The sequence below is a fragment of the Chiloscyllium plagiosum genome, unplaced genomic scaffold, assembly GCF_037043375.1.
Source record: "Chiloscyllium plagiosum isolate Xiang-an unplaced genomic scaffold, Cpla_swu_hap1 HiC_scaffold_19, whole genome shotgun sequence".
NCBI classification, from domain to species: Eukaryota; Metazoa; Chordata; class Chondrichthyes; order Orectolobiformes; family Hemiscylliidae; genus Chiloscyllium; species Chiloscyllium plagiosum.
In genome coordinates this window covers 28,167,973-28,189,262 of record NW_028270157.1, presented here as the reverse complement: position 1 = coordinate 28,189,262, position 21,290 = coordinate 28,167,973, and the positions used below count along the sequence as shown (strand labels likewise).

General features: G+C 40.6%; 1 protein-coding gene across 2 annotated transcripts in view; it reads right to left on the bottom strand.

The window, feature by feature from the left end:
* msrb3 (methionine sulfoxide reductase B3) overlaps positions 1-20,385 on the bottom strand; it is a 131,847-nt gene extending 111,462 nt beyond the window's left edge. The window contains exon 1 of one of the 2 annotated variants that reach the window (XM_043709653.2): positions 20,223-20,385. In XM_043709653.2, the coding sequence (XP_043565588.1) occupies positions 20,223-20,346 (124 nt within the window). In that variant the 5' untranslated portion in view covers positions 20,347-20,385. The remainder of the gene's footprint in view (positions 1-20,222) is intronic. The other variant, XM_043709654.2, reaches the window with a different exon arrangement.
* Positions 20,386-21,290: the final 905 nt, after the last annotated feature.

Genomic DNA, 21,290 nt, shown 5'->3' with positions numbered 1-21,290 from the left:
AAATTACTATGAATACTGCCATGGGAGATCAGTGAGCATATGTAAAAGTTCTGCATCTGGCACTTGTCACATTCCTAAACTATCACACTTTGTTACTGATCCAAATAGTTATCCAATTTTCCCTTTAAAGATACTTTGGTCTCTATTCCAACTATTCCCTGTGGCAAAGCACTTTATTCCAACAGCCTCTGTGTAAAGAAATTTCTGTTAACATCTTTTCTCGATCTAAGCGATAATTTTCAACTGATAACCCTCATCACAGGCACTCCAATTAGAGAATATAGTTGTTGTTATTCAGTCCATCAAAGCCTTTCATAATTTCAAAACCTACATTTCCTCATCTTTTCTATTGCATTACAATCCTAGATTTTAATTGAGTAAACCATACAAAGTTACAATCTTACGCAACATGACCATCTCTTTTCAAAATTAGATCCAATCACCTTTGTTATAGCAAACCTCTTAAAAAGGCAAATGTTTCCTAAATGAGTATTCAGACACTGAATTTATTTTTGGGATTTTGAAAAGAAAGTTGAAAGTATAATTCAGGAAGATGAATTCTAACTTAACACTTATCATTATCTAATTAAATAAAGGAAAAACACAGGGCTCCTCAAAGCCATCATCAGGACTTCTTAATGCAAGAGATTGTATGATGATATACTCCTGTCAAAATTAATTCTGGATTCTGTTTCATGCTTCTAGTCTGTGATAAGTGGCAATGACTCAGAATGGCAGATTGATGATATGTTTGTAAATTTTTTTGAAAATAAACGGAACTATTCAACAGCTGAAAAAAACACAAGTACAGGAGCTTCCAGAGTCAGATAACCTTTCTAAATTGAAACAGAATCAAGAAAAGGTATAGTGCTATTTGTTGAAGAGGGGACAATGCAGATGGGAGATAGGTGTAATTTGGTGCCCTTTTCATTAATTATGTGACTTATTATTACAACAACATGGAGGGTATAATTAAAGGTGCAATTGATCTGACTTCAAGAAATATAAGATGATGCTGTTTAGATTCTAGGGAAATACAAGTGTTCAGTTTCAGTAGAGGACAGGCTATTGATTACACAACTTTTGTGGTTTTGTTTTGCACAATCTGCCAGCAACAGACTGGAAGCCAGTAGCTTCGAGTATCCACAGCACTCAAAGGAACAACTGTCAGCTGCAGTGTACACGCAACACTGGCTCCTAATGCCCCTTTTCAGACCCTGCTCCAAGTTTAATATCGATTCGGCTGAGTATTTGACACTGTCTTAAGGCTCAACCAGACTGATCACAATTTTGTTTTACATTCCAGATCATTCAAACAAAGTTTACTTACTTGCGGTTACTATTCCCAACCTCCATTTCATCACAACCCTTCTACCTTTGAATTTTTGATAAAGTAGTTTTTTGCTACCTCTGAAGTCAACCAGTCCAATGTTTTCCTTTCTGTCCTGCCATCTTCCACTTGCTTAAAGTTCTGTCGCATTAAGTCTGTCCTAGAGTTCTCGACACAGACTACATTGGCTGGCATCTCACCACACACAGAAGTTACAACTGCAATTCAAAATTGCAGAGACTAGGACCCGTGGACACAGCCTTAGAATTAGAGGGGGTAAATTCAGAACAGAAATGCGGAGACATTTCTTCAGCCAGAGAGTGGCGGGCCTGTGGAATTCATTGCCGCTGAGTGCAGTGGAGGCTGGGACGCTAAATGTCTTCAAGGCAGAGATTGATAAATTCTTGATGTCACAAGGAATTAAAGGCTACGGGGAGAATGCGGGTAAGTGGAGTTGAAATGCCCATCAGCCATGATTGAATGGCGGAGTGGACTCGATGGGCCAAATGGCCTTACTTCCACTCCTATGTCTTATGGTCTTAAAATAAATGCAGGATAAGATTTTTGCAAGCTGAAACAAAGGGACAATTTGAAAATCCTTGGGGACCTCTTGGACCTCTGTTGCATATGTTGGGTGACCAATGCTCGGAATCTGTGAGTCGAGTAGCTGAGGGTAGTCAGGTATGTAATGACATCTGCCAGAAAAAATTCACCTTGAGTTGGCAACTGTACTAAGACACCCAAGTATTGGAGACAGTAGTCTTGAACCACAGACTTTTGTTTCAATGGCATCTCTAGCTCTTATCCGTCAAAAGACTGAAACAAAGTTTTGTTTGTCACAAGTTCCGAACATTCTCTTTTCTCCTCTAATCTTTCTGTGCGGTGCACAATATAAGAGTCATCTCTATTTAAGGGCCTCCTTTATTTTCATTTGTGCACTGGATTCCAACAATAGGCGTTTTTAGATTGAAACTAGATTTTAAAATAGCAACTGTGCCTAAAGTTTGGGTGATACTGTTTGCTCCCAGAACTACACGCAGTAAAGCATGAAATCTTTGTGGGAATTCTGGTTGAACATGCTGTCTTTCTTAATGCCAAAAGGTAGTTTCCAAATGCCTCTAAGACCATATTGTGTCTGGCAGGCATCACTGTCTGCAGCCAGAGGCTGATTCTCTCCTGGCTACCATATGGTCATACCGCTAAATGACCCATTATTAGATGTAAATTACCCAAAATAACTATTCACCCCAGCACTTCCTAAAAATCTTCTTATACACTGCCAGCACCATTACTCCCAAGTACTTCACAAACATTTTGCACTCAAAGCTATCTTATTCAGTGATATTTCACCCCCTCCCCCGACAAGTCAAGCAGTTCAAACAGTGACAACACTTTTTATACAGTTTTGAAACAGTCTCATCCTTCCAGACACTGGCTTCCATTACAAACTGCTCTTTCACACCAGCCTGTCCCAGGACTCCTTGGTTAGACCTTTCCAAATGAGGGGATGCTGAAAGGCAATGCAGTGGATATCCAATTGGCAGGAGGCTCTGGATGCTAGTGAATAGGTTTTCTGCACCTTGTGGACATGTTCCAGCATGACATTCTAATTCTAGCATCAGAGGGATTTTGAGGTTTGTCAACTATAAGCGGAACACAATCAGTATGGTAAAGGAGAATGGACTCTAGGTCGTGAAAGTGAGGAGGCAAAACCAAGACCTTTGAGTAGCTTGGAGAAAACCACTGAGGCACCAGGACAATCCTGGCAAAACCAGGGCTGTTGGACACCCTATTTAAATCTCTTCCTATTTAAATCTACCCAGCTCTGTGACTGCTTCCTGCTGCACATCCCCAGTCTGGCCAGACTTACGTTCTTCTCAATGCTGGCTCGTTGTGTACTCCCTGTCCCTTAACAAAGCAATTTTGGGGGAGGGTGGGCAGTTAGCACCTATTCCTGAAACTATATGCACTTGTAAATTGTGTAAAGCTTAGGGAATGTTTTCTCAGAGTTGGCTACATCTAAAGCTCAATTTAACGGTCTGTTGACTAGATGGCTACAGCATGGTGCAGAACAATTTCAACAGCAGGGGTTCAATTGCCATTCTGGTTAAGGTAGTTCTTGGACCACGCCTCCTCACCTTGCTCCATAGTGATATCATGGCATGAGCTATGTTTTGCGACCTTCAGGTACCAAGATCACAACATGGTGGGTGTGAGGGAGTGAGTGACCTCAATTTAGAGTACTCGGCCAGACTTCAGTAATCAAATTCAACATTTTGTCCATTTCTTCTACAACTTTAACTTCTGACTGGCTTCAGTCCATGTAGTAACAACAAACCCTATGATTGTAACATGGATTCCGACTATTTTCTCTGCTATCCCCTGTCTTCCTTTCAGTAGCAGATTTACCCTTGGCCCACCTGAAGTGTTTCCCAGCACCAACTCTGAATTGTTCTTATCCACATCAACAAATTTGGCAAGTCATTCTATTCTCAGCTTATGATCGGAAATCTTTCCTTCTGATCCTAGTTTGAAGATAAATTTGTCATTACTTTCACCAACCATTTGTGACAAACGGTAAATGTTTTGATCATAATACTGTACAAAGCAGAGCCCAGAGCAATCAGAAAAGCTAAAAGGTCAGACAATGGTAAATTACTGTGATAGAAATCACAGGGAATTAAAGAAGAACATAGGTCCACAACAAAATGTCAAACACATACACAAAACTAGTGTGTAATACAACAGTACAAATGTTAATAATATATAAATTTATAAAGGAGGAATCATCCAAATATGTGCACAGTCCAATGCCAGAACTTACAGAACTACATCTGCTCTACTCCCAAGATGGCTGTGTGACCTTTGATGCCCTGCAAGTAACCATAGCATTAACTATATATAAGACAGAGAACCAGTGGTGCTGTCAATCATAATGTTCTACCCAAAACAGGGGTTCTCAATCAAGGTCCATGAGAAGGTCAAGAGGTCTGCCAAAAATAACTGAACAACATTCCTGTCTGAGCCAATACCTGATACCACCACCCTTCTGACCTTGTCTAGTTCACACTTCTGGGTTAAATGTAGCCAAACTCATTGCTTGCTTTATTCACAGCTTTAAACAGGCAAACATTAATCAATAGCACAATTCCAGGCAGACATGTGACAGGTTTGAGCAGTGATGGTGGTAAATGTTGTTAATCTTCAGATATGGATTGGCAGAGCAAGCTAATGCAGATAGAGAAAGATGGATACACTAAGATTAGGCCAGGTCCCGTACCCTGAAGTTATTATCAGCAAAGATAATAAAAAGATAGCGGACTTCTTCAGTTCATTTAATAACAGCCAACAGCCCATGAATATTAACTAACTAGTAACAATAAAGTGACCAAAACAGAGGTTCTCATTTTGGTGCCAGTAATGCTGAAGTTTAGGAGCAAGTTCAGATGGTATTCTATCTCAGTCGACAATGGTAAAAGAAAATCAAACTGCAACTAATTTCCAGTTATCAATTAAAGGGAGTAGGGTTTATGTGTAACTACGTAAGGCCCCAGGCTGACTCCCCCAGCGCAGACTGGCAGGCTGAGTGGAGGCTCCAGGTTCGTGGCCAAGGCTGAAGCCCCCAGAGGAGTGGAAGCATTGGTGAAAGAGTTGGTGGAGGACTCTGATGACTGGCTGCAGCGTCTGGAAGAGTGTCAGATTAGGACTGGAATGTTTGGAACCTGTGTACCCCCAGGCCCATGACTACAGCTCAAATGTGGCAGCTGTGATTGCGGTAGCAGCAGAGACCTATAACTGAGACTCCACAGCCCATTACAGAACCCCGGGACTTGTTTCACGGACTCCAGCTGATTTCAAGCAGCAACTGGACAAGCAGCAGAAGAGAGAAAGATGAGCTGTATTGCAGTAAAATCTTGCATTATATTTAATACTTCAAGATGGTGCCGGAGTGTGGCGACACTGTGTATAATACACTGTTCACTATATTTTTTTCCTTACATATGATAATAAATCTAAATCTTAAGATGTGATTATGGTCTTTCAAAAATATAACTAAAAATCAGAAGCATTGTGAGATTCTGTCAATCTCGTGAAAGAACCTTTGAATGCCATTGGTTTGAGTTTTACCTTCCAGAAATGGGACAGTTCAGTCATTTCAGTGATTAAAACACAAAACAAAACCTGGGACAAGACTAGTATCTGTTTGATTCCAGTATTAATTGAGGTAGGACAAGAATAGAGTTGTATTCTTAAATGAGGCTGCATTTAAATGGTCCTTCTATTTTTAAGCACAGGCAGCTTTCTGTGGCTTCAGGAAACTTCAGTATACTAAAGGAAAGGAGCCACTGAATGCACCAGCTAGTGTCTGGATTGATAGTCTTGCAATAATACCGTAAGACCATCACCTCTCCTTTGCCTGGACTGAGATCAGAAATTGCCCTTCTGATCTTTCAGTTCCTTGATCCCTGACTGATGGTAACACCCTTTAACTTGAATGAAGATTATTCCCTTTAGACTTTTGAGAAATGGCCATTGGATGGAAGATGGATACACTAAGATTAGGCCAGGTCCCGTACCCTGAAGTTATTATCAGCAAAGATAATAAAAAGATAGCGGACTTCTTCAGTTCATTTAATAACAGCCAACAGCCCATGAATATTAACTAACTAGTAACTAGTGTTTGCCGTGTATTCTGTTGGCATGTGCTGTGGTGTGTGATTGACCTAGCACAGTGTTATACAGCAACATGGCCCTCGCTGTGACTGATGATTGCTGACAAGACAAGGCATGGATCCAGTGAGCATTAGAGAAGGCACAGAATGAATAAGCACTAAGAGAACAAGTACAGAGCCCTGAGATGCAGCCTGGTCCAATTCATGAACTGGGTGTTCCTGTGTGCAAAACATCCTCACAGCAGTATTCCAAATAAAGTTGCCAGCGTTTTCTAAAGTACAGCTTGAAGTGCACAAGTGTATAGTAAGTGGATTAGAGATCTGCCGTGATGATACGGTGAGGCTGGCATATGTCAGATGCCAATGTCTATAGATAGGGTATAGCCACAGCTGGCCTTACAGCATGCCCTGAGATCTTTATACTGTGTCCAAGATGAAGGTCTGAAGGAGCAAGCTATGAGTTGAAATCATTAGGTCACCTCACTGACTTTCAGGTTGTGAACGGTTGCTATGCAGTATCCATCCTGCTGTTGGGAGAATGGAAACTAGATATTAATGAGGTGAGATTAACTAATAATGATTAATGAAATGTTAATGCATACTGCAAACAGATCTTTCTCTGCACACTAACAAGAACCTTGCCTTGCTGTTCAACACTTACAGTTAGAAAATGGGTCTTTTTGCTCTCGATGTGAAAAAGCCCCTCACTGGCCATCTCACACAATTCTCGCCATGGGCAATATTTCTCAATAGCTGGGAAGATTCTGCACTCAGTCTTTCTTCAGAAAAACGTATTGACATTTATTAATTAAAATAACTATTTATACTGCTGCAGACCGACACAGAATCTGGGTTTGTGCTTACTGAATATAGGTATATATAGCTGCAATAACAACAATAAGGATGCTACTACTGGCGAGATGGGTACTTTTATGTCACATGTCATGATATCAGGTACACAGCTTTTCCATTCTGGAATCGTTGCAAGAAAACAATGGGACATTTTCCAGCTTGCTGCATTTTGATTGGTAGAAAGGCCATTGAATGGCATATTTTTCACTCAGGAATGGAAATAGAGGCAATCCCTCCTGCCCCTGGAGGCAGGCACAGGGGCACCAGAGAGCCTTGGCAGACTAATTAAAAGGACTGCCTCATGCCTCCACCTACCCCATGCCATTATAGCCTTAAGCCAATTTCTGTCTCTTCCATGTCCATTCACTCACCATGCCCCCTCTCCCTCCAATTGGCCCTTACAGCCCAGAAATCAATTTGTGGTCTTTCCATGTCCATTCATCGATATACACCGTGTAGGACCAACTAGCCTATACTAACAATGATTTGGAGGTGCCGGTGTTGGACTGGGGTGTACAAAATTAAAAATCACACAACACCAGGTTATAGTCCAACAGGTTTATTTGGAAGCACTAGCTTTCAGAGCGCTGCTCCTCCATCAGGTGGTTGTGGAGCATAAGATGCACAATTTATTGGAAAAGATTACAGTGCCATGCAACTGAAATTATACATTAAAAAGGATTGATCCAGGTCTTTTTCAATATATGCAACTCAAATTATATATTGAAAAAGACCTGGATCAATCCTTTTTTAATATTAAATTTCAGTTGCATCACACAGTAAATTTTTGCTATAAATTTTGAGTCTTACAATCTTACACTTCACAACCACCTGATGAAGGAGCAGCACTCCGAAAACTAGCACTTCCAAATAAATCTGTTGGACTATAACCTGGTGTTGTGTGATTTTTAACTTTATACTAACAATGGCATTTGAAGAGAACTAACCACTCTCAAATCTTAACTTGGAAAGAAAAATTGGCATAGTTTCTAAATTACTGCTAGCATTTATTTGTGCCTGGAAATGAACCAACCATAATGTAAATTTAATTTGAGATCGCCTGGTGTTGCTCAGGCTTGCTGGAAAGATGCCTTCGATAAAAGTTCAAAAATATTTTGCTGACCTCCAGACATCATTGTTTACAAGAAACAGATACGTTTAACAATTGCTTTAAATTATGCCATTTGTAAGAACTTACAGTAACACAAATCAAAAGTCTGTGCACTTTATAAAAAATGTAATAGGTGCTTATAATTAAGACAGTATGCTTAATTGCATACCTCCAAAGAAGTGACAATGCCTTTACACTGATGTTTGGTACTTTTGATGACAAATGCAACTGTAGTTTCTCTTAATCATAACATGCAACACAGGAAGTTAGAATGGCCTGTAGAGAATCAAGGTAAAAGGAGTGTAAAGGCTGTAATGAATAGAGTCAGGTGTTCTACTCCATTCATAATGTACTTAACATTCCATCCCCTTTGACCTGAGAGGCCATGTTAAGTTCCTGTAGTGATGTTGTGGACTAAATAACTTGGTACCTTGGTCGTCTTTAGTTTCAAGTGCACGTTTTCAAGCTGTGATGTGACTTCATCAGTATGGTCATTTTTAACTTGAGGATTTCTAGGCATTCACATTCACACCCAAAAAAGATGGTGGTTTCCAAGTTTTTTTTTAAACTACAAAATTGAGTATTTTCTCGGTGGCTTCCAAAAGCAGTTCTCTGCCATTTCAGTACAGCCACCAGACGTAGGAAGGTTACAAGTCCATATAGAACACCATTCAGAACAGCCTTTATATTAATCAGGAATTACTCTTGGTGTGGTCATTAATAATCAGAAATTATGAGCATTGTACTTGAAGTGGATTTCAATGTGGGCAAGGCGTGCTAATTTTACTCAGATTTCTCCAAACAATAGCTCTATTTTCTTAGAACTGTTTAGCCAGCAGATTCAGTTTAGCTGCAGTCACAACAGATTCAATGTTTACATCAATCATGCCAAACAAAGCAGACACCAATGGAATGAGTTAGGGTTGGATGGATGAAGATCTCTGCTCCTTACTGTTTACAACACAGAATAAAAAAGGATAACAAATGAATATGCCTATTACAAAATTATACTATTATTCTTCTTCTTTGTTTATTTGTACAAATAGGACACACAGAAACATCTTAAGCTTATTCAAAGAAAATAAACTGATATTTATAAGGTGTCTCTCATCAATGAAAGCCATAACAAAGCACTTTACGGCCAACTAAGTATTTTTGAAGTGTAGTCACTGTTGCAATATATGAAACATAGTATTCAGTTTGCACACAGCAATCTCCTACAAACAGCAATGTGATCATGACCAGATAATCGCTTTTATTGAGGTTGAATCACTGTTGACAATTATTGCCAAATGAAGGTCATCGCATGTACAAAGTCCTCAATAAGTAGAGGATGTTCCAGCTCAATTTCTGATGTGAAGTCTATGTTATCCAGAAACATGATAAAGAGAAATTAGTACAGGGTGTCCTCACCTAACTTTGGTTTGTATTCCTGAAAAATCGCAAATTTCAGTTAACAGAGTTGTGAGCGAAATATCAATTCCTATTGGAATAGGGGCTGCCCTGCCCTGTTGTAGGCCAGGAGGTGGGGGAGCTGCTGAGCTGACTGGCAACTGTACAGGTTGGGCTGATTGCTATCTAGCTTTGACATGACTGGGAGAAGCAATGGCAGCGTGAACTGTTTCTAGCAAGTTGGTGTTGGATGATGGTATAGCAGCCACATTGGAGCCTGGGGGTTGGGTTTCGGGGTGAAGGCCTGAGGCAGCAGTGCTGCATGGGAAGAGGCTGCAAGTGACAAGGTCTGGAGCAGTCTCAAAACTAAGAGAAGGAAGGGCGATGCCAATGTAACACCTGGTAAGTGACTGCAATAAACATTAGATCTAGGAGTTACCTATTCAGCCCCTCGATCCTACTCTGCCATTTAATACAATCTTGGCTGATCTCGCCTTGGCCTCAACTCCACTTTCATGCCCACTCTCCATAACTCTTTAATCCATTACTAATTCAAAATATGTCTATTTCCTGCTTAATCTTACTCAATGTCCCAGTGTCCACAACACTCTGGGGTGACACTAAGCCCACAACAATATGGTTCACTTCCTAACTGCCCTCTGGGCAATTTGGGGATGGACAGTGAACCCTGGCCTAACCAGTGATGTCTGCATTCCATGAACAAACAGAAAATGCCCCAAAACTACAAAACTTCTGTCAGAGATTGCAAATCTTTAAAAATTGTGAAAAAGTGTTTGCTGCAGTTTTATTTCTGCAAAGTTGAACTTATTATTTTTCCAATTTTAACAAAAACATAACACTGATGAATATTTAAATGCTGCAATTATTAAGATTAAAAATGTTTGTGCTTTATTTCAGGTGCACTTCATAAAATACCAAGTGCTAGTACAAGTCAGTTCCTAATCCACCCAATATCAATTAATTGTGGTAGAATTATTTGAGAAATTCCACACACATTACAAACTAACCTCTAAGAGCCAGCAATGATTTTTAAACTGATGTTCTTATTATTCTTACTAAATCTAGGCTTACAGACAAACTTAAATGTCTTATTTTCTTTGAGGATCTCTGTTCTGGCAGAAGAACAGAGAATTCAAAGAACTAGGGAACTAAAATCCAAATGTCAAAAAAAAAACACCTGCTGAAACTTTTTCTTTGGTGCACCTCTTCATTATTCACTCTTTTTTTCATTCATGCGATGAGAATATCACTGGGTAGGCCAGTCTTTAATATCCATCCCACATTTCTGAGAGTCGCACACAGACTGGACCAGGTAAGAATGGTAGTTTATTTTCCCCTAAAGGACATTAGTGAACCAGAAGGATTTTGCCTGGTCTCATTAGATTTTGTGTTGAATTCAAATTCCCCCATCTGCCAAGACAGGATTCGAACCCAGGACCCCAGAACATTACCTGGATCACTGGATTAACAATCCAGCAATAATACCACTAAGCCGCTGTTTTCAACAGATTTCATATTTTAGACTACTTCATGTGATGAACAAATTGATGAGTTAATCCAACAGACCCCAGAAATCCTTTGACGAAACAGTTGTCAACAATTACAGGCAAAACAAGGGCATGTACGGTTTTACCCTCATTTTAAAAAATTTAAAACAAAAGGTTGGTGCCGAGTGAGACTAAATTGTGAATACTCTCGAGTGATTGCAATAGTTAGGCTAAACATCAAAGACAGGCCATTGTAACTCAACAATCATCAGTTTCCAGTCACACAGGAGAACAAATATGACATTCAATTTTTCAAAACCCCTGTTCCACCAATCAATTGGATCACAGTTAACCTATAACTTACTTCCATTTTCTCACCACAATTCCATAATTCTTAACGCTCTTGCCTGAAAAATAGATGATCAATCTCAATTTTGAACTTTTCAAATGATCAAACCTCAATTTTTGGGGGGGAAATGTGGGCACCACACCTTGGGAAGGTGTGGCCTTAGAGGGAGTACATATAGGTTTACAAGAATGATACTTGGACTTAAGGGGTTATGATATATTATGGACCAGGCCAGAACCCCTGAAAAAATTTCAAGAAGGTAGCCCAGACTCTAACTTTTTCTTATTTTAAAGGCAGATGTGGACTGAATATTCCAGGTGTGATGCAGTTGGTCAAACGATTTGGCTTTAAGCAAAACTGAATTTATGTAAAGACTTCAGGTGAAACATGAACAAAAGAAAACAGAATTTAGAATAACTTCACTATTTGAAAACCCAGCCGACTTGATACCGCAACTTAATTAGGAGCTGTTCCAATTCCTGCTATATCCCATAAACACATCTCTTGGCAAGAGGCAAATTCAAACTCAGGTTTTTACAGGCAGGAGAGATTTCAGAGAGAAAGCCAGTCAGGAACCATCTGCTGAAGCTTGGAACATTTCTCCACTGCAAGCACTTCTCTGCTACAACTATAAAAACTAGAAAAAAAAACCTGAACTGGGAGAACTGGCCATTGTTAAAATAGGTTTTACCCAGACATTTCTGCACCTCTGCCTTTATGATCTCTGCTTTATAAAAAAAACTCAAGGACAGAATAACCTTGTTAAAAGGGCAGTATCATCACAGTTTTGAGGAGAGATTATATAAATTAGGCTTTTTTTTGAGAATTTACAAAGGTAAGGGGAGATCTGATTGAAGCCTTCAAGATATTAATTGTTTGGGGAATCTAGAACAAGGGAACATAATCCGAGAATTAGGGCGAGACAGCTAAGGACAGGTCTTAGGAGGCACTTTCACACATAAAGGATGGTAGTTGTTTGGAATGTTCTTCCACAAACAGCGGTGGATGTTCAACCAAATATTAATTTTAAATATGAGATAGATAATTTTTTGTTAAGCAAAGGTATTAAGAGATATGACAGGTGTATGGAGTTAGATCACAGATCAGCCATGATCTCACTGAATGGTATATCAGGGTTGGGGAGGGGGGGATGTTAAATGGGGTAAAAACAATGATTGCAGATGCTGGAAACCAGACTCTGGATCAATGGTGCCGGAAGAGCACAGCAGTTCAGGCAGCATCCGAGGACAGGCAAAATCCGAGGACAGGCAAAATCGACGTTTCGGGCAAAAGCCCTTCATCAGGAATAAAGGCAGAGAGCCTGAAGCGTGGAGAGATAAGCTAGAGGAGGGTGGGGGTGGGGAGAGAGTAGCATAGAGTACAATAGGTCAATGGGGGAGGAGGGCCTACTCCTGTTCCTAATGTTCTTATACAGAGTTCTAAATCACCACTAACTTACAAAGAAGAGCTTTCTGACATTTAAAGTGCTTCTCTTTATTAAAAACAAACAAACAGAAAACTTTGAAATACTCAGAGGGCATACCTCACCCATAGGGACAGAAACAGACTCAATGCTTCAGATTGAGGATGTTACATCAGTACTAGAAAAAGTCAGAAATGTAATTGTTTTAAACAAGGACATGAGAAAGGGAGGTTTATGACAGCGTTAAAAACAAGAGAGATTAAATGATCACAGAGATACTAGGCAAAAAGTGTATATGTATGGACAAAGTGTTAATGAGGAAATGCAGAGCCATTACCAAACATTTCAGAAGCCCATTGCAGTGATTGGAGCCTCACAGACCATGAGATTCTTGATCGGGGTTGTTAATCTGGGTCAATCAGGAAAATCCTGGCTGACCACACAAAAAATACAATCCAAAAACATCTATGGTTTGAGGCACCAAATGAATTCCTTTATTCTTCTAAACAGAATTAAAAAAAAATAACCAGTAGACAGCTGTTCAGGGAGAGGTGGGCACCGGAGGGAGTGGAGTGTTTTATTTCCTCCTCCAACTCTATTTTGATTTATTCACTGCCATTCCCTTCACTTTTTTCATTACGTGATATTGCCCTTTGATGTGAAGGGCACTGCTTGTCACTGGCCACTCGGATATTTCCTTTCTTCCTGGTAGTGAAAACTGAATAAAGATTTGTACACCTGTTGTTGTTCACTGTGTCCTACACCTGCACACACACGACGTGGGTGCTGGGGAAAATATAAGCACTACCGCAGTTAGGTGGTAGTGTGGGGGAAAATATATTTAAAAAATAACCAGCAGACAGCTGTTCAGGAAGAGATGGGCACCGCAGGGAGTGGAGTGTTTTATTTCCCCCTCCAACTCTATTTTGATTTAATCCCTGCCCTCCCCTCACTTTTTTGATCACGCAGCATTGCCCTTTGATGAGAAGGACACTGCTTGTCACTGGCCACTTGGGTGTTTCCATTCTTCCTGGTGGTGGAAATTGAATAAAGATTTGTACACTGGTTGTCTTTCACTGTATCTCACACCTGCGCACACACACAACATGGATGCTGGGGAAAATGTAGCACTACTGCTGCTATGCGGTAGTGTGGGGAGAAAATAAAAAATATATAACCAGCAGACACATACTAAAATTGGAATGATGTAGACACGGAACATAGAAAAGTACAGCACACAACAGGCCCTTCAGCCCACGATGTTATGTCAAGGATTATTCCTAAACTAAAATAAAGTAACCTTACCTACACACCCCTCTATTCACTGCTGTCCATGGGCATGCCCAGCAGTCGCTCAAATGTCCCTAATGACTCTGCTTCCACCACCACACTGGCAACACAACCCATGCATTCACAACTCTCTGCGTAAAGAACCTACTTCTGACATCTCCTCTATACCTTCCTCCTAATATCTTAAAACTATGATGCCTCGTCCCAGTCAATCCTGCCCTGAGGAAAAGTCTCTGGCTATTGACTCTATCCACGCCTCTCATTACCTTGTATACCTCAATCAGTTCACCTCTCTTTCCCCTTCTCTCCAGAGAGAAATGTTTGAGCTTAGTCAACCTCTCTTCGTAAGACAAGCCCTCCAGTCCACGCAGCATCCTGGTAAACCTTCTTTGCACCTTCTCCAAAGCCTCTGTATCTTTCCTCCAATAGGGTGACAAGAACAGGACACAACATTCCAAATGTAGTCTCACCAGGGTCTTGATGAGCTGCAGCAAAACCTCGCGGCTCGTAAACTTGATCCCCCTGTTAATGAAAGCCAAGATACCATATGCTTACTTAACAACCCTATCCACTTGGGTGGCAACTTTGAGGGATCTATGGACTTGAACACCCAGATCTCTCTGTTCCTCCACACTACCAAGGATCCTGTCTTAATCCTATATTCAGCATTCAAGTTTGACCTGCCAAAATGCAGCACTTCACATTTATCCCGGTTGAACTCCATCTGCCATTTCTCAGCCCAGCTCTGCATCCTGTCTTTGTTGTGCTGCAGCCTACAACAGCCCTTGATACTATCAATGGCACCTCCAATCGTTGTGTCATCAGAAAATTTACTAACCCACCCCTCAACCTCCTCATCCAAGTCATTTATAAAAACTACAAAGAGCAGATGCCCAAGAACAGAGGCCTGTGGGACGCGACTCACCACCGACCTCTAGGCAGAATACTTTCCATCTACAATCACTCTCTGTCTTCTGTCAGCCAACCAATTCTGAATCCAGACAGCTAAATCTCCCAGTATCCCATACCTCCTGACTTTATGAATGAGCCTACCATGGGAACCTTATCAAATGCCTTGCTGAAGTCCATATACACCACATCCACTGCTTGACCTTTGTCAACCTGTCTCGTCACCTCCTCAAAGAACTCAATAAGATTTGAGAGGTATGACCTGTCCCTCACAAAGCCATGCTGACTGCCTTTAATCCTGCTATGCTTTTCCAAATAGACATAAATCCTATCCCTCAGAATTCTTTCCAAAACCTTGCTGACCACAGACGTAAGACTAACTGGTCTGTAATTGCCAGGGATTTTCCTATTACCCTTCTTGAAAAGAGGAACAACATTTGCCTCCCTCCAATCCTCCAGTATGACTCCTGTGGAGAGTAAGGAAGCAAAGATCTTTGCCAGCGGCTTAGCAACCTCCTTTCTCGCTTCCCAGAGAAACCTAGGATAAATCTGGTCTGGCCCTGGGGACTTTTCAATCTTAATACTTGCCAAAATTTCCAGCACATCAACTTCATCAATCTTGATCTGTTCAAACTTGTTTCCCAGCTCCTCAAAGTTCTCATTCATAACAAGATCCCTCTCCTTAGTGAAAAACTCATTTAGGGTTCAGACACCATGCACAAGTTCCCTACGGTATCCCTGATCGGCCATACCTTTTTCCTGATCATTCTCTTATTCCTTACGTATGAGTAAAATGCCTTTGGGTTCTCCCTAATCCTCTTTGCCAAGCCTTTTTCGTGCCCTCTCCTGGCTCTCCTCAGTCCATTTCTAGCAAGCCTGTAATCCTCTAAAGCTGTGCTAGTACCTTGCCTCTCCACCTTACGTAAGCTGCCTTCTTCCTTTTGACGAGAAACTCCTCTGTTCTCATCATCCAAGGCTCCTTCTTGCCTGTCCCAGGGGAACAAATTTGTGCATCACTCGCAACAACTGCTCCTTAAACAGTCTCCACATGTCTGCGGTGCCCTATCTGTGGAACAATTGCTCCCAAACTGTGCCCCCCAACTCCTGTCTGTTAGCATCATAATTTTCTTTTTCCCAATTAAATATCTTCCTTTGAAAACTGCTCCTGTCCCTCTCCATGGCTATCATAAATGTGAGGCAGTTGTGGTCACTGTCACCAAAGTGTTCTCCCAAATCCGATCGTTGCTGAGCACCAAATCCAAAATGACCTCTCCCCTCATCGGTCTGTCTACATACTGAGTAAGGAAACACTCCTGAACACACCTGACAAAAACGGCTCCATCCAAATTAACTGCACTAAGGAGGTTCCAGTCAATCTTGGGAAAGTTGACGTCACCCATAACAACAACCCTGCTACATCTGCATTTTTCTAAAATCTGCTGGCCTATGAGTTCTTCAATCTCTCCACTGCTGTTAAGGGGTCTGTAGAAAACCCCCAATGACTTGGCTGATCTCTTGCTGTTCTTAACTTCCACCCATACTGACTCAATAGACAAACCTTCCTTGACAACCTTCGTTTCTGTAGCTGTGATGCACTCTCTGATTAGCAATGCTACACCCCTCCTCTTTTTCCACCCTCCCTGTGCTTTTTAAACATTCTAAACCCTGGAACATCTCGCAACCATTCCTGCCCCTGTGAAACCCACGTCTCCGTTATGACCACAACATCATAGTCCCAAGTACTGATCCATGCTCTAAGTTCATCACTCTTATTTCGATATAAGCAGCAGATGAAAATCCTCTCCGTTCAGGAGACTGACTCTGTGCTGGCTGGGCCACAGTTGGTGTGTCACTGGTCCCGTTGGTTGCTGCTTTTGTTTTGGGAGAACCTGCTTTCTAAACTGGCATTCCTATTTTATTGAGGACTGATTTCTAAACTGCCTGATCGACACAGTCAATGTGTTTCAGATGTAACTCAGTTCTCATTATGGCACTGTTGTTTCACTGGCTGGTTACAGTCTGTGTTGCTCTTTTCCTTTTGTGAAAAGGACTATGATGATTTTGCGGGAGGGCTTAGCCCTTGCACTCTGTTTTTTTTGCATGTGTTTTTTGGTCTGGCATTTTCTTGGTGGATTAGATCTCTGTAAAGACTGAATATCTGTGTATGTGGTGGCATTTGCTGCATCCTGGAGTGGACCAAACCCCTGTGAGTTAACTGCACTTTTACAATGTACTGTGTTCTTATAGTGGGCCTGGAGACTGAACATCTGTGTGTGTGTGTATATGTGTGTGTTGTGGGGTGTGTATTTGCTGCCTTCAAGAGTGGACTCTGCCCTCAGTTGTGGACTGTGTTTTTGGCAGTGGACTCTGCAGTTTGGAGGGGACTCTCATTCTGACAGTGCACTTTTGTATACTACAGTGGACTTTGTTCCTGGGAATCGAGTCTACATTTTGAAGAGAACTGATAATGGTATTTAACTCTGTACCAGAAGGGATTCTATTTGTTGATAATTGATTGACTGTGTCTTGTTGCTTGTTGAGTTTATCACCTGCACTGTCTTGTGTGTCCCTGGGTCTAGCAGGCCTCACTGTGAGTTGGGAGGCTCATAGATCGTCCTGAGAGCTGGTGGGTGTGTAGGCCGTCCTGTGAACTACAAGGTGGGTTGGCAGCCCTGAAAACTGGAAGGTGGGTAGGCCATCCCGATGCCTGTCATCCTGAGCCGGAAAGTTGGTAGGCTGTTCTGACTGCTGTCGTCCTGAGGAGGAGTAATTGAGAATGGGCTGTCCTAGAGTTTGGACAGTGTGACAGAGTGGCCGAGAGGTCACCCCTGTGATTTATCAGGCAAATCTTTTGAAGATAAAGGATAATAAAATTGAGGACAAGTTTTTAACAACCTTTGAATTAAGAAATGGCAAACCCTGGAAAATATGCAGCAGTATTGGTAAACAATCACAAGGGTGTTTGTAATATGTGAAATATCACTGCACCTTTCTCAGCTTATTGCACGCATCCTTCATAAACTCTTAGATTCATAAACTCTGCATAAACTTAAATTGCAGTTAGACCAATCTGCAAAGGGGAGAAATAAAAGTTGCTCGAACTCAAAAATCTCTTAACAAATATTCTTAACTTATAGCCCGCAAACTACTCATTTTACTATCAACAGCAGTATTTCATCTAAGCATTTTGCAGTTCAAGCCATTCTCTCCAAACAGAGCTTAAAGTTTGGAAGGACAAATGCTGTAATTGTAATGCTGGATGTCTTTTGGCTAAAGTGTACATAATAACTTTCACTTATCATTAAATTTCACTGACAACTCTGAAATTCAATCTAACCTGCAATATTGTGCTCATTGATAATTCCCAGTACTGTACATATTGGATCAATGTAATTTTCAAGCATATGCCCTGCATGTTGCCCAATTGCAAGGTACCAACCAAATCTATGACCTGTATGGTAATGATCCACATTAGAAGCCTCACTTGTAAAACTACTTTTTTGAATTTAACCAAATTTATTAAATGATTTTTCATGAATATTTTAAGTGCAAATCATATTTCTGGTGCCTTAAAAAAGAACAATTTTTTTTTCTTTTCCTACTTCTATGCAGGCCTTGGAACATTTTTGACAATGCTTTTATCATTTAAGAACCTGTCAAGAGTGTCACTTTACATTTTGTAGCATGTCCAACCAACCAGGCCAGGAAGATGGAAACTTCAATCACTGGAAAATGTTGCTTCATCTAATTTTATTGCTAAATGGGAATGGGATAGTCAGTTTTAGAAAAGCTGGAATAAAAAAAACCTCATAAACCACCACCAAGGATTCCTTTTCATATCGCTATTATTCAACATAAATATTTACAGATTCAAAGACACTCTGTGATGCTTCATGAACTAATTGAATATCCTGCAGATGTTGATTATAGACCATTCAGCTGTAATTCAATTGAACAAGATAGTCATAGAAATGTACAGCACGGAAACTGACCCTTCAGTCCAACTCGTCCATACTGACCAGATATCCGAACCCAACCTAGTCCCATCTGCTAGCACCTGGCACATAACCCTCCAAACTCTTCCTATTCATATACCCATCCAGATGCCTTTTAAACATTGCAATCGTACTAGCCTCCACCACTTCCTCTGGCAGCTCATCCCATACACACGCCACCCTCTGCGTGAAAAAGTTGCCCCGTAGGTCTCTTTTATATCGTTCCCGTCTATTGGAAGATCATCACTACGCATGGAACCATATGCTGCCACTGTCTTCAGTTAGAGAAAATTAAAATGGGAAAACAAATGCAGTAATTATCCCATTATCAACATGAGTGATTATCGGAACAAATGGAAACTGGGAGAAATAAAGGTTGTCAAACATAAAATATTTTTAGTACCTTATGCTAAACTGAATAATCAATGTGAAACACCTCACTTTATCATAATATATTTTCACATAAATTATAAGCAGTAGAATAAAAGTTTATACAATCAAAAGCAGAGAGCACTTTTACACTCACACTTTCAGTTTAGTTGGACTAATGATCTGTATTTCCCATTTAGACTTTCTTCCAAATATAATACATATTTAATTAACATTCGATGAGCTGAAATACAGTTGCTGAATTTGGAATAGGCTGAGTCAGATCTGCATATGTGCCTAGTGAATTCCATGGTTAACCTGGATTTTGACTTCTGTGAGTGTAATTTGGTTTCGTTCCATTGATTTAATGCAAACTTAATAGGAGGGGAAGTATTTACAAATAATTCAATGGATACAACAACCATTGGAATAACGTTTAGTTGGGGGTGAAGCACAAATTAAAACTTAGCAGGCCTAGGGTTCATGAAGTTTTCATACTGGTGTTCAGCTAAAGAAAGAAACAAGAGGCTCTGCTAATACCTGGCCCTGACAATGAGATCAAGTTTCTGCTATGTTTATTTATGGAAGCTTTCAATAGCTGCAGCAATAACCAAAAGCGACCTTCTGTATCTCTCCCAAATGTGTTGCGGCAGTACATCCTCTGCGCTGGCAGCATCCGAGCGAACGTCAATGTGAGCCATAGGATGAGCAAGGAGCTCCACCACTAGGCCTGAGCGAACTGCTCAAGCTGCGAAGGGAAAGGGTTACCGGAGCAAGAGCAAAATCAGAAACAAATAACAATCACACAGCTCTGAAATTAGAAACAATAACATAGTTTTTCAAATGAAAAGAAAGAAAAGAAGCGTACTGGCCGGACATTTGCTCACACTCTAAAAAGTCGACTCGTTTGTTTATCTTCAGAACTCCCCGAGCTAGCCACAGTTATTAAGCCTGTCCAGGAGCCGCCAGCGCTCACACCACAGACCAATTTGTTTCGAGTGTTCATCTCGGGGCCCCTTACCTGGCGCTTGGACTGCAAACAAGCTCAAAAGCAACAGAATAATGACAAAAAGATGAGGACGGTCGACTCCGCTCCGACTCATTGACTTCTTCCTCTCAGCTCCTCTGTTGGTTAGATAATACATCAAGAAGCACTGTGGGAAATTCCTCTACCCTGCAACTCCAAATATGACCATTGGACAGAGGCCACCGTTCATGGCCCTCTTATTTGCCAACGTTTTTGCTAATGTCTTCGACAAAAAAAATTGTGGCTATGTTTGGCTAAAGAGAGGCTCTAGCCTAAGAATTAGGTCGATTCGTTTTAATGCAGGCAAAGGGTTTGTGAATTAAAAAGGAAATGTTCTGTACCATATCTAATATAAGCCTTTCTTTATAAATTATGACAATTTAGTTTTATATAAAAATTACTCCAGTGATACATGTCTTTTTACCAACTTCAGTATAGCAACTTCTTAAATAAAGGTAAAGGAAATTAACTATTGAAATAAACTTTTTGGCGAATTTTCAATTCCTGCAACAGCCTAGTCTCAAGTTTCGACTTTGAAGATGTGGCAGTGGATATTGAGGCATTGTGTTTTTGCAGGAAGTGTTAAAATTTTAAATATGCTTAAAAGTTATGTAAAATAGTTTATTGTTACAGCACCTTTAACAATGCTTCACAAGATCACAAGGCAATTAGTCAAAGGAGGTACAGGGACAGAAAAAATGATCAGAGTGGTTTTAAGGGGCATCAAAAATATGGTGAGACATGCAAAGCGGTATAGAGGCTTCAACAGATTTTTGATTGATAAGGGTTGCAGAGCTGGACAAGGCTACAGAGTATGGAAAGATGATACTGTGGTGGGATTCAAACACAAAGATGAGACTTTAAAAACTGAGGCCAATGACTGTCCAGAAGCAGATGGATAATGGTTGTATGGGACTTCACATAAGGCAGTAAAAGTTTTAGGTGAGCCAATCATAATTGACATATTAATTATTGGAGTTCTTTAAAAATGTAACCATCAGGGTAAATAAAGGGGAACCAATAGACATTATATATTTGGATTTCAAAAGGCAGTCAATACGG